The sequence below is a fragment of the Hippoglossus hippoglossus genome, chromosome 22, assembly GCF_009819705.1.
Source record: "Hippoglossus hippoglossus isolate fHipHip1 chromosome 22, fHipHip1.pri, whole genome shotgun sequence".
Lineage (NCBI taxonomy): Eukaryota > Metazoa > Chordata > Actinopteri > Pleuronectiformes > Pleuronectidae > Hippoglossus > Hippoglossus hippoglossus.
The window spans coordinates 23,091,318-23,112,579 of record NC_047172.1 but is presented as its reverse complement, the minus strand read 5'-3'; the positions used below and the strand labels follow the sequence as shown (position 1 = coordinate 23,112,579).

General features: G+C 40.8%; 2 protein-coding genes across 2 annotated transcripts; both read left to right on the top strand.

The window, feature by feature from the left end:
- The first annotated feature begins 70 nt into the window (after positions 1 to 70).
- LOC117756548 lies at positions 71 to 5,380 on the top strand. The gene is made up of 10 exons (XM_034577091.1): positions 71 to 442; positions 960 to 1,273; positions 1,335 to 1,359; positions 1,878 to 2,123; positions 2,492 to 2,599; positions 2,723 to 2,738; positions 4,340 to 4,431; positions 4,556 to 4,600; positions 5,070 to 5,132; positions 5,370 to 5,380. Exons 1-10 carry the CDS (start codon positions 256 to 258, stop codon positions 5,378 to 5,380), a joined length of 1,107 nt encoding a protein of 368 aa, XP_034432982.1. The 5' UTR covers positions 71 to 255.
- Positions 5,381 to 19,282: 13,902 nt separating this feature from the next.
- Positions 19,283 to 20,833, top strand: LOC117756308 (histone H1-like). Its single transcript, XM_034576739.1, has 2 exons — positions 19,283 to 19,448; positions 20,180 to 20,833. The coding sequence occupies exons 1-2, from the start codon at positions 19,283 to 19,285 to the stop codon at positions 20,689 to 20,691; spliced, it is 678 nt and encodes a 225-aa protein (XP_034432630.1). The 3' UTR covers positions 20,692 to 20,833.
- Positions 20,834 to 21,262: the final 429 nt, after the last annotated feature.

Here is a 21,262-nt window from a genome sequence, read left to right as displayed (position 1 = left end):
TTTTGAGAAACTGACAAATGTCTCCTTCAATTTATGTTCATATGCGCTGTGTTTTTGTTTTGACGATGTTCCGTTTCAGCGGCTGCACCACAACCTGTCGTCACTGTGTCTCCGTCATGGCTGACTCCTGGAGCCTCAGTGACTCTCACCTGTGGGGTTCAACATCTGACTGCAGGATGGAGGTTCTACTGGTACAGAGTTGACCTGATTAGTTCATATGAAGACCCCAGATGTCAACAGACATTTCCAAATTGGATGATGGATATGCACATTCCTGACAAGTACAGTTATGAGCTGCTCCCAGGAAGCAACGGAGGGACTGAACAAAACTCCTACGTCATCCAAGGCCAGACGAAGTCAGCAGGTTATGCATGTCGAGCTGGAAGAGGAGACCCCGTGTTTTACACTGAGTACAGTGAGCCAAAGTGGGTCTGGTCTGGAGGTAAGTTTGTTTCTTTCTCTTGAAGCAGATGTTATCACTTCAGTCGGTCAGTTACTTCGGGAACATTACTTTGGCTGGTTCCTCCAGGTGATTAACTTTTAGAGGTGATAGGTCAAAGGTCAAGACAAATACAGGGTTAGAGAGACAATCTAAAGCTTATATTGATCAGAGAATCATTCCCCAAAATCGAATGTCATATGAAGTTATTTTTTGTGTGCATCCTATAGGACTGACCTGAAGTTGATATTATTTATGATCATATGCTCGGACTGACATCATCATGATGTCACTGTGATGTCAACAAACGATGTCGTCCTTCTGACGTTTCCTCTGTAAAATGACGCAAAGCCTAAAATGACACCTTTAATCTACAAATGTATTCTCGTAATATTATGACCTTATTCCCAAAAACAAGACTGTGACTGAGATGGAGTCTCTGCTGATGGCTTCACGTTTTTAATGCTCGACAAATTTAAACCATTAGTTGCTGTTTCACACTTCATGTCACGTTTTTCAGATTCCTATTCATCAGTGTCTCTCACAGTGAGTCCGGACACAGTGCAGCACTACTTTGATGACTTTGTCCATCTGACCTGCGAGAGAAACTCTGATAAGTGGAGATTGTGGAGGTTTTCTGAAGACGAAGTAGGATTGTCAGAGTGCAGCTCTCAGGAGACAATCACAAGGTTCACATGGTCCATGGGAAGACTTCCTTCTGGAGTTTTCTGGTGTGAATTTGGATCAGAGCTCAGCAACGCACTCAACATCACTTCAGGTTGTAGTTTTTCATTGAATCTATTAACACTGTGCATGTTTCCAACATCCCAAAATGTGAGTTAAAGGTAGAGTAACTGAAATTGGGGAACACTGCCTCTCTTCACTGCTCCTTCAGGAGCTGCACCCCCCCATTTACCAAGGTGCATCACATCAAACATGATCTCTGGATGAAATTCACCCTCTTTATTTACACAAACCACACGTTCAACGACCAGAATCAGCTGCGAGAGTGTGTCCGTCTGCCGTTAAACAAGCAGACATTACGTAACTGTGTGGACGCCACAGCCTGCAGCGCGATCCGGAGGCTGTTTCCCTCTCTTTACTCAAGAGGGTGGTCTTTTGGTTTGAGAGCAGGACTTATTGATGTCACATTCAGATTTTGTGATGCTCTCACTCAAAACTCTGCACTCACACTCAATTCTACCCTGCTTGAGCTCAGATGTCCTTCTCTTGAAGCCAGGGCTGTGTATTTAAACCAGATGTTTTTCCAGCGCACACACAACATACAGCTCATGGACGTGAGGAGCAGAATTTGACAAAAAGTGCATTGAATGACTTTGGCTCCCCTTTAACATCTAATATTTAGACCTATTCTATTTATATACGAGCTGAATTATCAGGTTGTTCACACTGTTGATGGTTTTTTAACTATTTACAGTTCCAGATCGTCTTATCCTGGAGAGCCCTGCCCATCCTGTGACTGGGGGACAGTCCGTTACTCTCCGATGCTCATCGTTCAGAAGAAACCTCTATTCCAGCTTCTCTTTCTACAAAAATGGTGGACTCCTCCAAAGTGAAGTCAGCTGGAAACTGGAAATCTCAGCTGTGTCAAAGTCAGATGAAGGTTTCTACAAGTGTGAACATTCAGGAAACTTCTCAGAGGAGAGTTGGATGTCAGTAAAATGTGAGTGTGATCAATATGAGGTAAAAAAGGAGTCTCCAGGTTGAGAAGTAGATTAAAAACTTTTCGACTCATGCAATATTTTCACTGAGACGGCTTCTAAACACCAGGTCCACTTGGTCAATACACTTATAAAACTTTTTCACATATTTTTTACAGCTGGAAATTTTTTTTTACACATATACAAAGTATTTCTACAACTACAAACCTTTTTTGCACATATTAATATATTTCTTCAAGTACAAAACTTATTCACACAGTTACTTTTTTTCACGTCAAAATGTCTGCTGAAGTGTTGGTTCTATATTTTTCCACGTCATGGATCTGCCTTTGCTCCTCACTGCTCCTCGTCTGATCCCATTATCCTGCAGCACCTCCCTCTACGTCTCCTGTGCCGCTGGTCATTGTGCTGGTTGGTGGCATCACACTGATTCTCTTCCTCTCGCTGCTACTGTTGTGTTGGTACAGGAATTCAAAGAGTGAGAGCTGCTCTTGTTCATTTCATTTAAATCAAACTTATTCCAAACTATTGTCACGATAGTCATGGAGCAGGGGTTGAAAAATAAAATCGTGTAACGTGATCATTATGGTCTTTTTCACAGATCTGTGTTGTGACAGGTTGGTTCCACTCTCTCTTGTTTCATCTTCAACAAAACAGCAATACTTTACTTTTTCTTTTTCATTCACTTCTGATTATTTGACTGTTTCAGGCTCAGCCAGTCTCTGAGAACCAATCAGAGCTCAGACCCAACTGTCCACCACGATGAAAACCAACTGCAAGTGTCCTTGTCTCTTCTCCACGGTCAGCCTTCCTTCTCGTACTGAATGCCTTCACAGCTATTTCTAAGTTGTTGCTTTTCAGAAGAATCTAGTCACAAAGTTTCCAATTACATTTCATGTTGATTTGATTTTTTATTGACTCGTAGGTGACAACCGCATCTATGAATCAATCAGAGGAAACACGGAGGAAGGTACTGTATAAAATGTGCCTCCTGCAGAGAAGTCTGAAATGAAAAACCTTCTGATTTCAGGTGAATCACCAGAATGTAGTCAGACCCAGATCTAACTGAACCATGGATCGGTTTTGCTGCGCCCATATAATGTTTGAACAAAAAGGGCGTTCATTTGCATTGGAACACGTGTGGAGCACCTGAAGCTGGTGATGCTGGTTGTAATAGAGATATTAGAGTGGCAACGAAATCAACTAAATGAATAAAACAGTGGTTCTCAACCTTTTCAAGTCGTTTTCTGTCTGATCTTTACAGGAACCCGAGGTGATCCAGAGGAGAGGTCTGACTACGTTAATGAAAATCCACATTCAGCTTCAGGTACAAATATTAACAACTGGCTGTTAAGCTACTGGCTCATGTGCATTTGAAATAAACCTCAACTGAAACTCCATCATATCATTATTAAATAGTTCTTGTACGATAAGTATGCAGTTCAATTGGTGTCTCAAATTTCAAATCCTTTGTGTAAAACTATGAACAGCCTTGATCATGTTGTAGGGTTGAAGTATCAAGTGTGTATTTTAGAAATTTGCAGTTATTGTCACTTTGTTTCAGGACCACTATGAATGGTGCATCCTCGAGAAAACTAGAACTTGAAAATCAACATTCATCCTTAAAGACCTTCACATATTAGACTCACCAGTTTTGTAACAGCTCATTGGAAAGAATGACATGATCTGGATTGAATTTCAGTATAAATGAAAAAAGAAATGCTGTGATATTTGCTTTTGTGTTTACGTTCAATATTTCAATTGGCTGATATGGGCCTTTTAAGATATGCGCCGATATGAAAAGGTTTATTTTACAGGATAAACAATGTACATTATGATTATATTTTACATTGAACATTTTTTTGTCTTAATTCAAGTTCTATATATTCTGTTGTATTTGTGTTTTCTTTCAATTTATCTTTATTTCTTTAAAAAATATTGTTTTACTCAAGCATTATTGCCAATTTTATATATAAGTGGTAGTTTTTTACTCCTTGATATCGGTATCGGCATTGGCCCCTAAAAAAAGCTTATTCTGTATATTAAGAATCATGGAGCAGAGGTTGAAAAATAAAATCATGTAACGTGATCATTATTGTCTTTTTCACAGATCTGTGTTGTGACAGGTTGGTTCAACTCTCTCTTGTTTCATCTTCAACAAAACAGCAATACTTTACTTTTTCTTTTTCATTCACTTCTGATTATTTGACTGTTTCAGGCTCAGCCAGTCTCTGAGAACCAATCAGAGCTCAGACCCAACTGTCCACCACGATGAAAACCAACTGCAAGTGTACTCGTCTCTTCTCCACGGTCAGCCTTCCTTCTCGTACTGAATGCCTTCACAGCTATTTCTAAGTTGTTGCTTTTAAGAAGAATCTAGTCACAAAGTTTCCAATTACATTTCATGTTGATTTGATTTTTTATTGACTCGTAGGTGACAACTGCATCTATGAATCAATCAGAGGAAACACGGAGGAAGGTACTATATAAAATGTGCCTCCTGCAGAGAAGTCTGAAATGAAAAACCTTCTGATTTCAGGTGGACGGGCAGATGAGTACAGAAATGTCCAACACAATGTCATGACATCAATACACACGCGTGGTTTTCCAACATCTCATTTTAGTCACATGGTCCCAAAGACAGACATTTGGACTTTTCAGTTGAGTCTGAAGCAGAGTTACAGGTGGAAAGGTGCCTCAGACCAGGCTCCAGACAAATGCACCAGAATGTAGTCAGACCCAGATCAAAATGAACCATGGATCGGTTTTGCTGCGCCCATATAATGTTTGAACAAAAAGGACGTTCATTTGCATTGGAACACGTGTGGAGCACCTGAAGCTGGTGATGCTGGTTGTAATAGAGATATTAGAGTGGCAACGAAATCAACTAAATGAATAAAACAGTGGTTCTCAACCTTTTCAAGTCGTTTTCTGTCTGATCTTTACAGGAACCCGAGGTGATCCAGAGGAGAGGTCTGACTACGTTAATGAAAATCCACATTCAGCTTCAGGTACAAATATTAACAACTGGCTGTTAAGCTACTGGCTCATGTGCATTTGAAATAAACCTCAACTGAAACTCCATCATATCATTATTAAATAGTTCTTGTACGATAAGTATGCAGTTCAATTGCTGTCTCAAATTTCAAATCCTTTGTGTAAAACTATGAACAGCCTTGATCATGTTGTAGGGTTGAAGTATCAAGTGTGTATTTTAGAAATTTGCAGTTATTGTCACTTTGTTTCAGGACCACTATGAATGGTGCATCCTCGAGAAAACTAGAACATGAAAATCAACATTCATCCTTAAAGACCTTCACGTATTAGACTCACCAGTTTTGTAACAGCTCATTGGAAAGAATGACATGATCTGGATTGAATTTCAGTATAAATGAAAAAAGAAATGCTGTGATATTTGCTTTTGTGTTTACGTTCAATATTTCAATTGGCTGATATGGGCCTTTTAAGATATGCGGCGATATGAAAAGGTTTATTTTACAGGATAAACAATGTGCATTATGATTATATTTTACATTGAATTTTTTTTTGTCTTAATTCAAGTTCTATATATTCTGTCGTATTTGTGTTTTCTTTCAATTTATCTTTATTTCTTTAAAAAATATTGTTTTACTTATTATTGCCAATTTTATATGTAAGTGATAGTTTTTTGCTCCTTGATATCGGTATCGGCATTGGCCCCTAAAAAAAGTTTATTCTGTATATTTTTGCCACAGTCATGAAACAAAAGTTTGAATGCAACCTGTGATGTTTTCCATTCGTACGTATATATATGTCTTTGTTATTATTCACAAATGACTCAGTGGAGGACGATGTCAGAAAGGACATCGTCTGGCTGTGTGTTATGTTCCATATACAGTCTGTGGTTATGTGTGATTATTTTCATGGCTCGTAATTCTGTTTGATGAATACACTCGTCTGCAGACAGTTTAGCTTTTTGTTTTGAAATGTGATGAACTGTAACAGATTATAATTCAAATACATAATTGAATGTGTTCTTTCTTTTATCTTTATTAAACTGTGAAATCCCACCTGGACTCTGTAGATATGTCCTGTTTTATTTTGAAATCACTCACCTTAAGTGTCCTCAGTTTGACTTCCTGTCTGTGTGGGAGTTTTTTTTTTTTTGGTCCCACCAGTGTCTCATCAGCCAGTTACTCATGTCTGCAGTTGTCAGCTTGTCTTTGCACAGTGAAGCTCTGCAGCTGCTGGATTTTTCCTCCACATGATGTCTCTGTTGTGACCGTTGACTCCGGCTTTCAAGCGAAGACAAGAAGGTTTGTGTTTTATTGTGGCAGGAAACTCTTCTGTTGTACATTTAAACCTTTGTCTCAGTGGGAATACTTTTCTCCCACCTGCAAGTCTATATCATCAGCCACATGGTGGCGCTGCAGCTTTTGATTTTATCTATGAATTATCTTTTGCAATAATCTCATCAAACCCTGATGAAAAAGAAATGTAATTGGGGCGTTTAACCATAAACTTTATCATAAACAGCTATACATGAAAATAAAACACAAATGCAGCCAAATATATAGAACATGAATGAATATGTTCTGCTTATTCTTTAAAATAAATGTTTTTCTTCTGTGTGGATCAGCAAATAAACACTGATGCAACACGTCACTGAATGGCTGATATCTGCCAATTCTTATCCAACCAATAAATCAGTCGAGTACTTATTGTCTGCTGCAAATTAGCTTTTACCGACATGAGGACATTGTTTCGCTGCTGTTGTTATTATGTTGGTGGGTTTTAAAAAACAGTCTAACCAGTGGAAAAGGGGCTTGAGACCAGGGAGAGGTGTTTCTCATCTGTTGTTAAAGCAACATTATGCAATTTTCTTTACCTTAAAGCAGCAGCTTGATTAAAGTGAGTCTGATGTTTGAGTGTGAACATGTCTAAAAGAGTTAATCATCACATGTGGCTGCAGGGGGCGCTGTTCTTCAGTAACAGTTACATAGTTTTGCTTTAAAGAGATCTTTACTGAACTGTGTAGACTGTTGCAATGAGTTTGTAGCCGGATGTCATGTTTAGGGGCTGAAAGACAGCTATTTTTGTTGTTGGGATTTTTCTATTGATAGGTTTTCTTTTGGTTGTGTGGGAGTAACGTGGGTTATTGTCCACACCTCCTTTGTGTTGGCTTAGTTTAGTTTAATTTAGATAAATTATTGTCAGGGTTCTCCCTGGCTGGCACCCCAGAACCAAGAACACATACAAGGTAACATTAAGCCGTCACATAAATAAGTGGCACCCCAGATGGGACCCGAAAATCCTTGATTTTTTATAAATAAATTTAAAAAAAAATATATATATATATAGATAAATTGTTAGAAAGTGAAACAAAATGGCTGACAGCACATGGACCTTAGGAAGCCTTCTGGAGGAATCCTGCATCTGCCATCCTGGGAATGAGGAAAACAATGAAGGAACCAAGTACACTCTGTTGGAAATGGAGCTTTGTGAAGAAGCCAAACTGGACGATCCATTGATACCGCTACCAATGGACAATAACTCTGGAATGGAAAGGAACAACAAACAAACAGAGAAACCATGTGATTCACCCACTGTGAACATGGCCATCCCTGAGTTGGTATCTGCACGGCAGGAGCAGTACCAAAAGGAACTCAAAGCTTGTTTGGAAAAAACTTCAGAGGAAATTGCAACAGCAGGACGTATTCAGCTGACTGAATTGGAGAAAAAAATAATTTGATGGTTGATGTATTGAACAATTTCAATACATCAACCATCAGTTTACTAGTACCATAAATTGGCGTCTCAAACAGTACCATGCTGAATTATTGAAGGACCTTAAATCTGTCCTTACTCCAATGTCAACTGTAATACAGCACCTGGAGGATGAAGTGACTCACTGCGCAGTTAATGTCAGTACCCTATCTGGGGAAGTATCAAACATCCGGAGCTTCCAATCATCTGTGCACTCCCTCACTGGTCAATGCATCAACCCAAACCCTCTCTATTAGTCAGCTACCACTCAGGCCCCATGTTCAGGGTCAACATCAACGACTACAATCTACCATGTACCCCGATAGTCCTGAAGAGGAACTTAATTCTCCAGTCCAACCAGAAAATTTCATTGAGCCAAAAACTATATATCGTGGGAAAAGCCCAATCAAAATGCACTTTCCAATGTTTGGGAGATTGGAAGACACACAAGACCCTTTATTGTACCTGGAGAGATGTAATGATTTTTTGGCATTACATCCCCTTACTGATGCGGAATTAATTGCCACTCTTCGTAACGTACTCCATGGTACAGCTCGTGATTGGTGGGATGTTGCTAGGGTTGAAATTGCCACCTGGGCAGCATTTGAAAAACGGTTCCGGTCTGCATTCCTCTCTGAAGACTATCAGGATGAATTAGCAGAGAGAGTCAGGACCCGTGTTCAAAAGGAAGAGGAGTGTATACGGGATTTTGCTTATATGTACAGGTCCCTATGCAAAAGATGGAACCCAAATGTCACTTAGCAGGAAGTGGTCAAATTAACATTAAAAAACATCAACCCTAAACTGGCTAGTCAACTAAGAGGCAGTAGCGTAACAACTGTGGAAGCATTGGTGCGTCTTGGCCAACAATTGGAGAAGGACCGGGAAAATCAACGCCACTATGAGCAAAGGAAGAAACTGATGCAGAAGCCGCCAAAACCGGATATAGTTTCTCCGCCCTCTCAGACCAACCCACCTGGAGTTACTCAGGTTTACTGCTGGCGCTGTAAAAACTCACATGCTCCATCATCATGTCCACAATACCTATCAGGGAAGAACAGGTTCCAAAAGCAGTCATTTCCACTGACTAACCAAAATCCACAAGATATACAAGCACATCCCACTCTTAACACATTCACCCCCCATGGGAAAATACCCCTTCCCTCAACACCAACAGCACCCCGGCCACAGCAGTTAGTGCTTTCCATCATGGTTGGCTCCTGGAGAGGAACGGCTATTTTGGATACTGGCTCCTCCTATACCCTCATCAATGATACCCTGTGGAAGGAGTTGAGAGGACATGATGTTGTGCTGCAGCCCTGGCTACAAGGGCCTTTGTATCTGGCGGATGGCTCAGGAAGATACCCACTGGGTTCGAGTGAATTAGAGCTCAATGTCCAACGACAAACTAATAAAGTCCCTGTGGTGGTCTTGCCTTCTTCAGGCCTTGCAGTCCCTGTTGTCCTCGGTCTGGACTTTGTGTTCCTTTCCGGTCTACAGTTTGACGTGTCAGAGAACACTTACTGGTTCAAATCTGCCAATAAGAGAAAATACAACTTTTTAAAGGAAGGCATAATACTCCCTGAAATCACACAACCTCAAGTGTATTTTTACTCTGCTGTATCCCCTGCCATGGCGTTAGAAAACTCACCCTCTGCTGGTTCGGTAAAAAATGGGCTAAATGCTGTTGTCCAGTCTGCTCATATGGGGGAGGCAGAATTGCCTTCATCTGTCCATTTGGGTTGTTCCAGTTCCAAGTGATGCCTTTTGGATAAAAAAATGCCCCTGCTACTTTTCAAAGACTAATGGAGCTCTTTTTGGGAGATCTGAAAAGGAAAATCTGTATGGTGTATCTGGATGACATTATTATACATTCACCTTCCTTCGAGCAGCATTACCACGACGTTCAAGCTGTCTTGGATAAGTTGCGAGAAGCGGGCCTGACCCTTAATATGAATACAAATGTAAATTCTTCAGGACTTCTCTGAAGTTCCTTGGCCACGTTGTTTCGGTTAACGGTGTGCAGGTGGATGAGGACAAGACCAAAGCAGTACAAGCATTCCCCACGCCAAGGAATCTTAAAGAGCTGCAGAGGTTCCTGGGAATGGCTGGTTGGTACCACCGTTTTGTGGCCAATTTTTCGCAAATTGCTGACCCACTTAACGCACTCAAGAAGAAAGGCTCCAAATACATCTGGACTTCTGCTTGTCAAGTGGCTTTTGAAACCCTCAAGCAGCATCTTGCTTCTCCACCAATCCTTGGCCACCCTGATTTCAGTCTACCCTTCATCGTGTACACCGATGCTAGTGATGTTGGAATTGGGGTGGTCTTGGTCCAACAACAGCTATTTTTGTTGTTGGGATTTTTCTATTGATAGGTTTTCTTTTGGTTGTGTGGGAGTAACCTGGGTTATTGTTCACACCTCCTTTGTGTTGGCTTAGTTTAGTTTAATTTCGATAAATTATTGTCAGGGTTCTGCCTGGCTGGCACCCCAGAACCAAGAACACATACAAGGTAACATTAAGCCGTCACAGTCTGCTTCTCTGTCTGCTTCTCCGTCCGCTTCTCGGTCTTGCTCTTCCGCATCCTCTTCGGGTTCAGAGGATTGTTGCTGGGAGAACAGCTGTTGGAGAACCTGTTCTCTGGTGAAACGCGCTTGACGTGACATCGTGACCTGGTCAGGGAGAACGGCACATGGAGAAACACACCGGCCTCTCTGTGGGGTCAATTAGACCCACAGAGAAGCCGATGTGTTTCTCCCGAGATTACAATTGGAATCAGCTGTGGGTATAAATGACCTCACAGAGAAACACCCCGGCCTCTTTGTAGGTCTAAATGACCCCCAGGAGAATCGAGAATGACAATCCATTGGTCTCAATGACCCCAGGAGAATTGGATAATGACAATCCGTGGGTCACCCTAACCCTAACCCTGACCAGCCAGGGCTTGCGGATGATCACACGCACGCACGCACGCACACACACACACACACACACACACACACACACACACACACACACACAAAACACACACACTCTGGGTCAATCCGACCCAGGAACAACACAAGGGTTAATTTTCTTTTTATTGTTGGTCAGGTGCTGTGGGCCTGAGGCGGCGACCCAATCCCTGGTGGTGGCGTTTTCTTCACTACCCGTTTTGTTGGTTTGCAGTGTCACGGGTGGTTAGTTTATTAATCCTTCCCTTTTTCCTTTGGTTCTCGTCGCCGTGGTAAGTCCCAGCCCTGTCCCTGTGTTGATCTTGTCTGAAGTGTTTTATTTCATATGTTAATTTGTGTTCTGTTTGTTTGTTTCATTTAGCTTTTTGTTGGTTTATGCATTCGAGTTTAATAAAGTTATTTTCTACGAGTAAAACACGTCTCTTGCCCGGTGATATACACGAACCTGTGCTGTTGCACACACAATAGTTTAGTTATTTCCTGGAGGTGAAATTCCCCAGGTGGCGTTGTTGAAATCCCTCATTATCCCCGCTTTCCCTCACGCTACAAGTTCAAACCAGGTCTTTTCATAGATATATATCTATATATCTATATAGATATATAGATATATATCTAGTGAGAAAGTTCCTTTTGCATCCAGCTGTTAGTTTTCACACTGATGATTTTATCTTCCCTGCACATTTGTATTTTCAGCCACTGGATGGCGCTCTGTTGTTTTCCTCTCTGTTGATGTGTGAGGCAGCTCACTGTGCTTCAGTGGCTGTTTGCATGTGAGTGCATGTGATGCATGTTTATTATCACTGGATGATGTTGAAGTGGTTTTTACTTTCTTTTGGAAGAAAGTTCCGTGTTTTTCCTGCTCAGTTCTTAGATCATGCAACGTCTGTGTGTTGTCTTTTGTTTCATTGTATTTTAATTACAGACGAATGTAAATTGAAAACTTGAAACCTGATTGTTAGAAATATTGTGGTGAAATAAACACAGTTACAGTGTTGAACTCTTCAGGATATTGCTCCACACACGTCTCTTAAACGCATCGTCTCTGTCGTGGCTCTGTTTCTTTGGCGACTCACTGTGCAGCATCACTTTACCGTCTACACTGTAACAAATTGCTGTAGTTTCTACAGTAACATTTTACAGTAACTTCTTGTTCTGTCGTTTTACGATGTTTACCTGTATATCGCAATGCATCATGGGACAAATATAATTACAGTAGCTAACAGCATTTTTCCACAGTAACACATTGTAAAATTACAGGCAAGTTGTATTCTGACTGTAGATGGTGCATGTTACAGTTAAATACTGTTGATATCAATTGCGTTGCACGAGGCGGTTTGAAAGACGACCTTGACATGAGAGCACGGGAGCAGAGGAGCAGAGGAGCAACAGCCGTGTCCAGCCACTACATAATACGTAAGTTGAATGTTAATTCCCTACAAAATTAATATGGGCTTCAACTTTGTTGGGATGTCATTGTAATAACATTGTTGAGATCTTAATTAAACCAATGCTATTGTTTGCAGTTACTAAAGTGACAACTTACTAAAGTGAATGACTTAAAGTGAATCAATGGCATTTGAAATTGAAAAGCTAGTATGCAACCCTACCAGGATGCTTTGTTATGAGAGGAGCAGTTAAGCTCAGTAACATCGCGCTAAAACTAGCATGCTAACGCTAGCGCGCTAAAGCTAGCATGCTAGCGCGCTAGCTGGGTGAAATGGGATTGGGCCTAAATTGAAACTGCAGTTTCCCATTATAGTAGCTAAATCGTGTTTTGAACATAGAGACATTTGGCATTCATCTTGTCTACTTTATTGTGGGGAGGCAGTTGGCTGTGGAACTTGCTGATCTGGGTATTCACAGTTTAACAGAGGTAGTCCAGGGCTCAAACTACATGTGTGTTAAGCAAGAAGCTCTCCTTGATTATTGTCCATTAATGTGTACAAGCTGAATGGCACATCAGTGATTATATTTCACCACTCCCTCCCAGATATATACTGACATGTCAGTACTGGGGGAGGACATCAGACAAGCTGTGTTGGTGGTATTACCCAGCCTACCAGAGGACAAACTACAGTCCCAAGCATTGGAGTGGCATCCAGATCTGACCTGCAGTTCATCAGGGAGGAGGATCTCCCTGCCAACATCACACCTATCCAGTGTCGAGGCTTCTCAGCGCTTGGCAAACCGAAGGTATGTCTTAGATTAATGTTTATAAAGCACTTAAAACAGAAAAGCTCCTTTCATAAAATTAAAAGCTGTATATTGTGATCCACTATGCATGTTAATTTGCTAATTTATGTAGGCTAATGAATGCACAACAAATTATTTTACTGAAGGTTTTGGTTTTAATTTTTTGTAGTACGGATGACCTGCTGTTTTTTCCCGCAGATCACTGATCTGTGAGCCAAATCAGCTGATACACTGCAATACCGTTTTTTTGTTTTGTTCTAGCAGGTATAACTTCAGGAAATCAGGAAATCTCCAACCAGAGGACCTGCTGCCTGAGGTTATGTTGATGCAACTATATCACTGCTGGTCAGCTCATGCAATCTTGTGAAGTTTTGCTTTTCATATTAAATGGGCAAATGATTATCTTGTCTTGAACAACCTGATGGATTCGGCTCCCTCTTTTAAAGGATCTGCCGCGCCGATTTTTCATGAAGTTTCTTTTCGTGTGATTTTGTGATTTCAGATGTTTCGTTGGAATCAATCCAACCAAAGGCATCAAGACGGCAAAGCTGGTCTGCCAAAGAGGTGGGAAGGTGCGTGAAAACAAGAACAACTCTGTCAGTCCTCACGTCTCTTCTCTCCTCAAGAGATTAATGGACTTTGAATGGCTTTGAGTGTAAGTCAAACATAAAGAATGAGGACTGTTCTCCTCCTCACTATGTGACTGGACATTGTTCTTCTCTTAACATTTTATTAGTATTTACATCTTTTGCTGATATATTAAGATTTCCAAACACACTGAAAAAAGGTCATCTTTTTTAGCTAGTTAGCTAAAAGTTAAATTATACCAAAAATTATGTGACCTTCTTCTTAATACATTTCTACCTCAGGTCCTGGTTTCAGATTGGGCCTTTAAGCCGAGTATGTTGTCAGTTTTAATAATGTTTGACTATGTTGAAACTCTGGTCAATGTGAATTCCACTGGGTGGCCGGTGTCCAAAGATGTATAATTTACGTTTAAGAGCTTTTCTGAAAAAAAGGACACCATGTTCTTAAAACGTTGTGAAACTGTATTGAGTGTCAATAAAAGTTTTATTTTGTTGCAGCTCTGGCTCCGTTTTTATTTAACAGGTGAAAAGACTTTAGTGCAATGTAGATGAATTTTGGATAAACAGTATGCCTGGTCTCATTCAAAATACCTCACAGTATGCATAATTTGCAAAACTGCTAATGTAAAAAAATAAAAAATAACTAAAACAATTATACAACATCATATTGTATTGTGAAGTATTAACAGCTATTTATTGGCAACTTTAGTTGCCAGGTAACTTCTGTAATCTGAATAGAATACAAGGTAATGTTGTAAACTAGATTACAGGTAACTGTGGTTTTCTGTAAAAAAAACAAACAAGAAATTGCTGTAATTTATATACAACAAAAAACTGTAAAACGTATCCTGTAATATACTGTAATTCTTTTTACAGTAATTTTACAGTACTTTATTGGCAACTTTTTTGCCAGGTATTTACTGTTAATTCTACAGTCAATTCTTTACAGTGTACATATCACTTCTCCTTTCCAAATAAATGTCAGCAAACACGTAAATGTATTCTCCTAAACGGTCAGCCGGCTCAACGTCCCTCACAGACATAAAAACTGAAAGTTCAGTTAGAAAAGCAATAAAAAAAAGATTAAAAGACTCTTTATGAAAATGTGTTTTTTAAATGGTATTAAAAGAGGAAACTGATCCAGTCTGATCACCAGAGGGAGCTTGTTCCACAGCTTTTGAGCCCGAGGAGGCAAATGGGGATTTGTGAATATGAGTGAATATGGCTGCTAAATTCTTCCTGCTCAAAGTTTTCATCAGACGTGGATCCTTGCCCAGAATCTCTAGACTCCTGCTTGCATTCGTCTACAGACACGTTTCTGGTGAGAGTTTTTGCTGATGTGACATTGGGTCGAGTTCAAATCATAATCTCATAATTTTATTTCTTTATAAATTCACTTTTTTCACTTGATCGTTTTGTCACCAAATAGAAACAAACCGTGTGGTGATAACATGCAGGGGGTCTGAGTGCTGCGGGCAAAAGAGACCTGGGGGGCCCTCAACTTCCCTCTCCCAAGAATTGCATGATACCAAACCACTAAATTCCAAAATACAAACGGGTCTCTTAGCATCAAATCATAAACAAACTGCATGAACATGAATGACAGAAGAGAAATAACAGAGACTCAACTTTTTGTCCAACTCTTTAAATTCTTTCCAGTTATGTTGTTTCTAATGAACCTTGTTCGTAATTCACAGTCAATGCAGCAAGGTCATTTTCTTCTGCTTCTTCGCTGATAAAAAACTCCCCCGCTCGCTCTCTCGCTTTTTTTTTTGTTGTTGTGCTGACTTGTCACAGCACGGTTTGATCGACCAGAAGAGGAACCAGACGTTGTTCCTCTCGCCACAGAGATGGTTGGTGGTCGCCTTCGTTGCCTGAGCTGCTTCTTCACACACAGCGAGCTGCTTTTTCACATGCTGCTTCTCGGGGTTTGCTTACATGGTAAGTTATGTGTTACTGTTATGAGTAATAAGAGCATAAAGGGGCAGAAGTTGCTGGATCATCTTTGATATGTCTTTCATGGAAGAGTTCTCCGATTTTTTGGGTCTTGTGCGTTTGCAAATGCAAGACGACCACGTTTAAATAGCAGCAATAAAAATATACTGATGTGAGAACAGCAACAATCGAGGCAGTGTTCAAAGAGCATTTATATGAAAAGTGATAAAATCCTCATGCTGAGCAACATTAATTTAAATTTGAGTTTTTATAACTTCATAACCTGTTTTATTTTGTGATTATTTACAGATATGCTTTTATTTTTTTCATTCTGCGTCTGCAACTTTTCTGCTGAATTTTCCTGGAAACAAACTTGACACAAGTCAGGGATGGGTCATCTTTTCTGTTCCTGTTGTGTCCACATCAGGAACAGAAAAGGGGGTTGCTGTCACCATCCTCTGGGGCCCCCTTTCAGCTCAGGGGCTGCAGAGGAGGTTTTGTTTCCGCCCCAGCCGTTGGTCTCTGTTGTTTGGTCTGTCAGGAGGATTGCACACTTTATGAAGGATCATCCTGATGTCGTCATCATGTGATACCACCGAGATATGTTCTTGTTTCATGTCATATTACACACAAATGAATTTATGAATATCACATGATGTCGTGTGGAGTTTTCTTTAAGTCACTGTTTCAGTTATTTGCTCTTTGACATGAGAATCGTCCGTTTCAGACAGATTCTACTCAGTTATTTGCTGATGTGTTCCAGATGTGGAGGCTTCCGGCTGTGACCCATCGTCCATAAACAAGTTGGAGACACCGTGGAGTTTTCATCATGCTTGCCACCTATTAATGTCACCTTCGCAGAATGGAAATTTAAGAATTTGGTAGACATGAGTCTACACGTAACGGACGATCATAGGTTTGTAGGCAGAGTAAAGATGAACCTCACAAACTTTAGTTTAACAGTGACAAAACTGACTCTTCAAGATTCTGGTGATTTCCAGCTTCTCTCAGAGGTAAATAATAAGCAAAGGGCCACAGTCACCATCTGTCTACAAGTTCACGGTAAGAGGCTTTTCCTTTTGGTAACTCTGTGTCCGAACAACTGTCCATTTAATATTTCCATCAATTCATTGGTAGTTACTGACCTAAAAACCACACGTAGCATAGAAGGCTTTACTGCAACACATAAATAAAGCAACTAAATGTTATTAAATTGGACTTAACATTCTAGAGACATTGAGCAGGGATTTACTCAGTTCTGTTGCATGTTGCAGGCACAGTTGGTGAGTTTTTATGCTTTAGATGCATTTGCTTTTATTCCACTCTGTGATCACAGCTGGTAAAATATCAGGAACTGCCATTGCTTCTGCACATCTGTGTTTTAGGGATTCAGTTCAGGTTCAGAGAAGAGCTCAACAACCTCCACCTGCACATACAAGGTTACAGGTGTAATGTCTCGCTCACTCCTCACTGCATATCAGAGCCCTTGACTCTGCCCGACCTCAGCTTCAACTCCAACTTTCATCCTTCAAACGAATCCTGCACAGTTTCGCTGGAGTGCGTTTCGACCCCCGACAGCAACGTCAACTACAGCTGGACCGTGTCGGTCACGGCCTTCCTCTTGGCGTGCTGACAGCATCGCGGATCACATTCTCCAGGATATCATCCTAAACAATCAATATAAATATGTGTAAAAGAACACTGATGCGTACACTATGGATCCAGGTCAATAAATATACATAATCATGACAATCTTATTTTTACCCAGCTGTCCCCATTAAATTAGGAAAAGTCATTAAATGTGAAGCCAAAAAATGAAGTTACCTATTTATTTATTTAGAGACGTTAAACATTTAATGGGCTCAAATTGACCCCAAGGACAATAGGAAGGATAAATTACAACAAAGACATAACAATGTAATAGACAAATTGATTCTTTAAATGTGGTCTTTTATAAAAAACATGCACCGATTTGTTTTATCAGCGCTAAAAGTCATGTTGTAGTAGGTCAAAAGTGTTAGTGCAGGGTCAAGCAGTGTAAGCACTTGATGCTTGTCTGGAATTGTTTTTGATAGTGTTATGAACATGCCCATATATTATTAGTCCGGGGTGAGAGTGTGACTATGTTCATCTTTCATTAGGCATCATTGGATACTGACCAGTTTTAAAAGCACCTCATGTATGCTTGAAAGTGTTGTTGATTACAAACTGTCAATCTGCTGGATTCTGTTTTACTACATTCATCTTGTTTCATTTGCAGAAATGGACCTTAGAAAAAATGGTCCTGGTTTTGTGGGGGCATCCTTAACATGGTATTTTCATCCCCCGCCACCTGTAGCTGATCATCCACAATGACGAGGAGCTCAACAAACTCCTGAGCAGAGTGACCATCTCTCACCTTTGTCTTTGCTTTCCTACCTTTGATTCATGAGTTAAAAACTATGAGATCAACAACAACACTATTATTATTGTTTTGCTATGAGCTTGGATGGGGGTGAGTGGAGGGGTGGGGGATGTTGTTTTTTATCATAGTTAGAATGGAAAGTACTTTGTGTTATAGTGTTTGTATATAAAGTACTACATAAATAAAGTCTGTTTGAATGGTTAAAATAACATGTTTACATGCTACAATTTACACACAGCAATAGACACAAACACTTACACATACTGCACACGTGTGTACATTCTGGATACACAGTGTTTGTTGACACTAAGGCCTTCATTTGTAATATGAACATGTTATTGGCTATAAAAGTCTGAGAAGACTTGATCTATTGATCAATAAGTAACATATTGACAGGTTGACAGAGATTTCTCACACACGAGTCAAATAGTTTTTCAGAAACATTTGTCATGTTTTAATGATTATTTTTCACAAATAATGATTAAAATAATATACAGAAACATGTATCCTAGTGTTAATGTGAAGAGCAAAAGTTGGTATTTACTAAATCAGACAGCAGAGAAACTGCAAATTCCAGTAAAGCATAAACATTTTCTGCAAAATAAATGATGGAACCTGTTGACTTTTTATATTAAATGAAAGATAAATGTGCCACAATATTTATTTGATCATTGCTATTTTGATCAAGTGAAAATGTAATCAAATTGACAAAATTCAACATGAACTGTAGAGCTAATGACTCTCCAGCATCCTCATCATGACACGTTCACGGCTCTGATAGGAAGTCTGGCTCAACTTCCCCATGAGCCTCGTACATCAGCGGTGTGTTTGCTGCCTGCACAATAACTTGACTTTATTACAAAGGGATCATCAGCAGGTGCTTGTTTTTACTCGGTCTCTCTGAACAAACATGTGGAGCAGCTGGGAAACGGGTTTTGGTGGAGCTGTGGAGCTTTTGAACTCATTTTAGGAGAGAAACGAGTGGGAAAAGCCGCTGAGCAGCGCTGCTCACCGCGGTGAACGGGTGAGGTTTGGAGGCTCCACCGACAAAATGCAGAGAGCATCAGAGCTCTTCATGACTTCAATATGAAGACAGACAAGTCCGCTACCTGCTTCCTCACTGTCAGCCTCCAGCACCGCTCACCCACTGAGTTTTCACTCGTTTATCAGTGAAGAGAAAACACAAGTGTCTCGGTGTTCACACTGCACACAGGAGCCACGGCTCGACTGAGTCTTCACGGTTCTCATGGTGTGTTCAAGTACCGCCTCCCGATCAGGACTCTTCTACAGTCCGGTCACTCACTCCGATAGTTCCTCGTTGATATGAACGCAAAGAGAAAGATGACAGAAGTCGCTCCAGCTCCAGCTCCAGCTCCAGCTCCAGCTCCAGCTCCAGCCGCCGCCAAGGCTAAAGCGGCCAAGAAGAAGGTCGTGAAACCGAAGAAGGTCGGTCCCAGCGTCAGTGAGCTCATCGTGAAAGCCGTGTCCGCTAGTGGTGGGCGGATCGATCCAAATATCGATACCAACGTTGGTATTGATATTGATCAATACCAGTGTAATGAGATCGATACTTTAGTTTCAGTTTCTCTCCTGTATGCACTGCTGCGGCTGTCTGTGGAAGTGCCGCTGCTCTCAAGTGCCGCTCCCGTCACAGGGCGGAGCAGGCACACTTTGCTCCTCCTCCCTCCTCCCCCCTCCCCCCGGCCAGCAGCACAGAGAGGAAGAGGAGCGCCGTGTGGCTATATTTTCAGATTCAGGCTGAAAATGAAATGACAGTAAGATGCGTCATTTGCAAAAAGGCAGTCAAATACAGTGGTAACACCACTAATTTATACAAGCATATGAAAAACCATCCCAGAGAAAATAAAGAGCTACAGAAACGGAGAGAGGAGGTGAGAAATCCCCCACCCCCTGGCCCAAACAGACCCACACCCCCGACCCAGAGGCAGAGGGAAAAAATGTTTTGTTACTGTAGTTTCTGAACAAAAAGTTTTATGATAAAGTATTTTCTATTTACGAATAATCTTTGCCCAAATTCTGTCCTGGATTTTAACTAATTAATAATCCAAAGGAAAAATCACAAAAACAATTAAAAGTCATGAAAATTCATTCAGATTTAGCAATTTGATGATGCATCCACCTTAATTATTAAAAAGTATCGGTATCGATATCGGCGATACTGGCCCTGTATTTACTTGGTATCGGATCGATACCAAATCTTGCAGTATCGCACACCACTAGTGTCCGCGGCCGCCCTCAAGAAGGCTCTGGCTGCCGGAGGCTACGATGTGGAGAAGAACAATGCCCGCGTCAAAAACACCATCATTAAGCTGGTGGTCAACGGGACCCTGGTCCAGACCAAGGGAACCGGGGCCACCGGCTCGTTCAAGATGAGCAAGAAGGTGGAGACCAAGGTCCAGAAGCCGGTGAAGAAGGCCGCTCCCAAAGCGAAGAAGCCCGCAGTGGCTAAAAAGCCCAAGTCAGCGGCAGCCAAGAAGCCCGCAGCCGCTAAAAAGTCCCTGAAGAAGGTGACGAAACCAGCAGCGGCCAAGGAGCCCACCAAGAGCCCCAAGAAGGTGGCGAAGAGCCCCAAGAAAGTGGCGAAGAGCCCCAAGAAAGTGGCGAAGAGCCCCAAGAAGGTGGCGAAGAGCCCCAAGAAGGTGGTGAAAAAGTCCCCTGCACCCAAGAAAGCCCCCGCGAGGAAGGTCGCCAAACCCAAAGTGAAGAGGACAGCAGCCAAGAAGAAGTGAGATGTCCTCACTGTGAAACATGTCCATCCTGGTAAAAGGCTCTTTTAAGAGCCACACACGTCTATCCACAAAGAGCTGCTTCCTCATCAATCATCACCACTGTCAATAAATATGTAGAGACAGAGTTCTTAACTAAAGGGAGTCAAGTAATATAGAAAGATATTAAATATGTATTTCTTACAATGTCAAGATTTCTTACAATGTCAAGATTTATAAGTTATTTCATATCAAAACAATTAAACAAAACATCTACATTACTATCAAGTAATATAAAACATATCTTTTGACTCTGTGTGAATGAGAAGCAGACGACTACTGACACACACACACACACACACACACACACACCATGTAACATTATGTGCAACGATTTCAGCTTTACATCATATTCTATACTTCTTCTTGAAAAGTGTTCCTTTGTTAAACTTTTACATTTGTTTGGTAGAAACACATTTATTCTCTTACTATATATTTATCGTAGTTTCCTCGTGTCTTTAATTTCTTAATATATAAGTGACACTTAAAAACAGTATCTATATATACACACATGCATAAGACCGAGTAAAGTAAT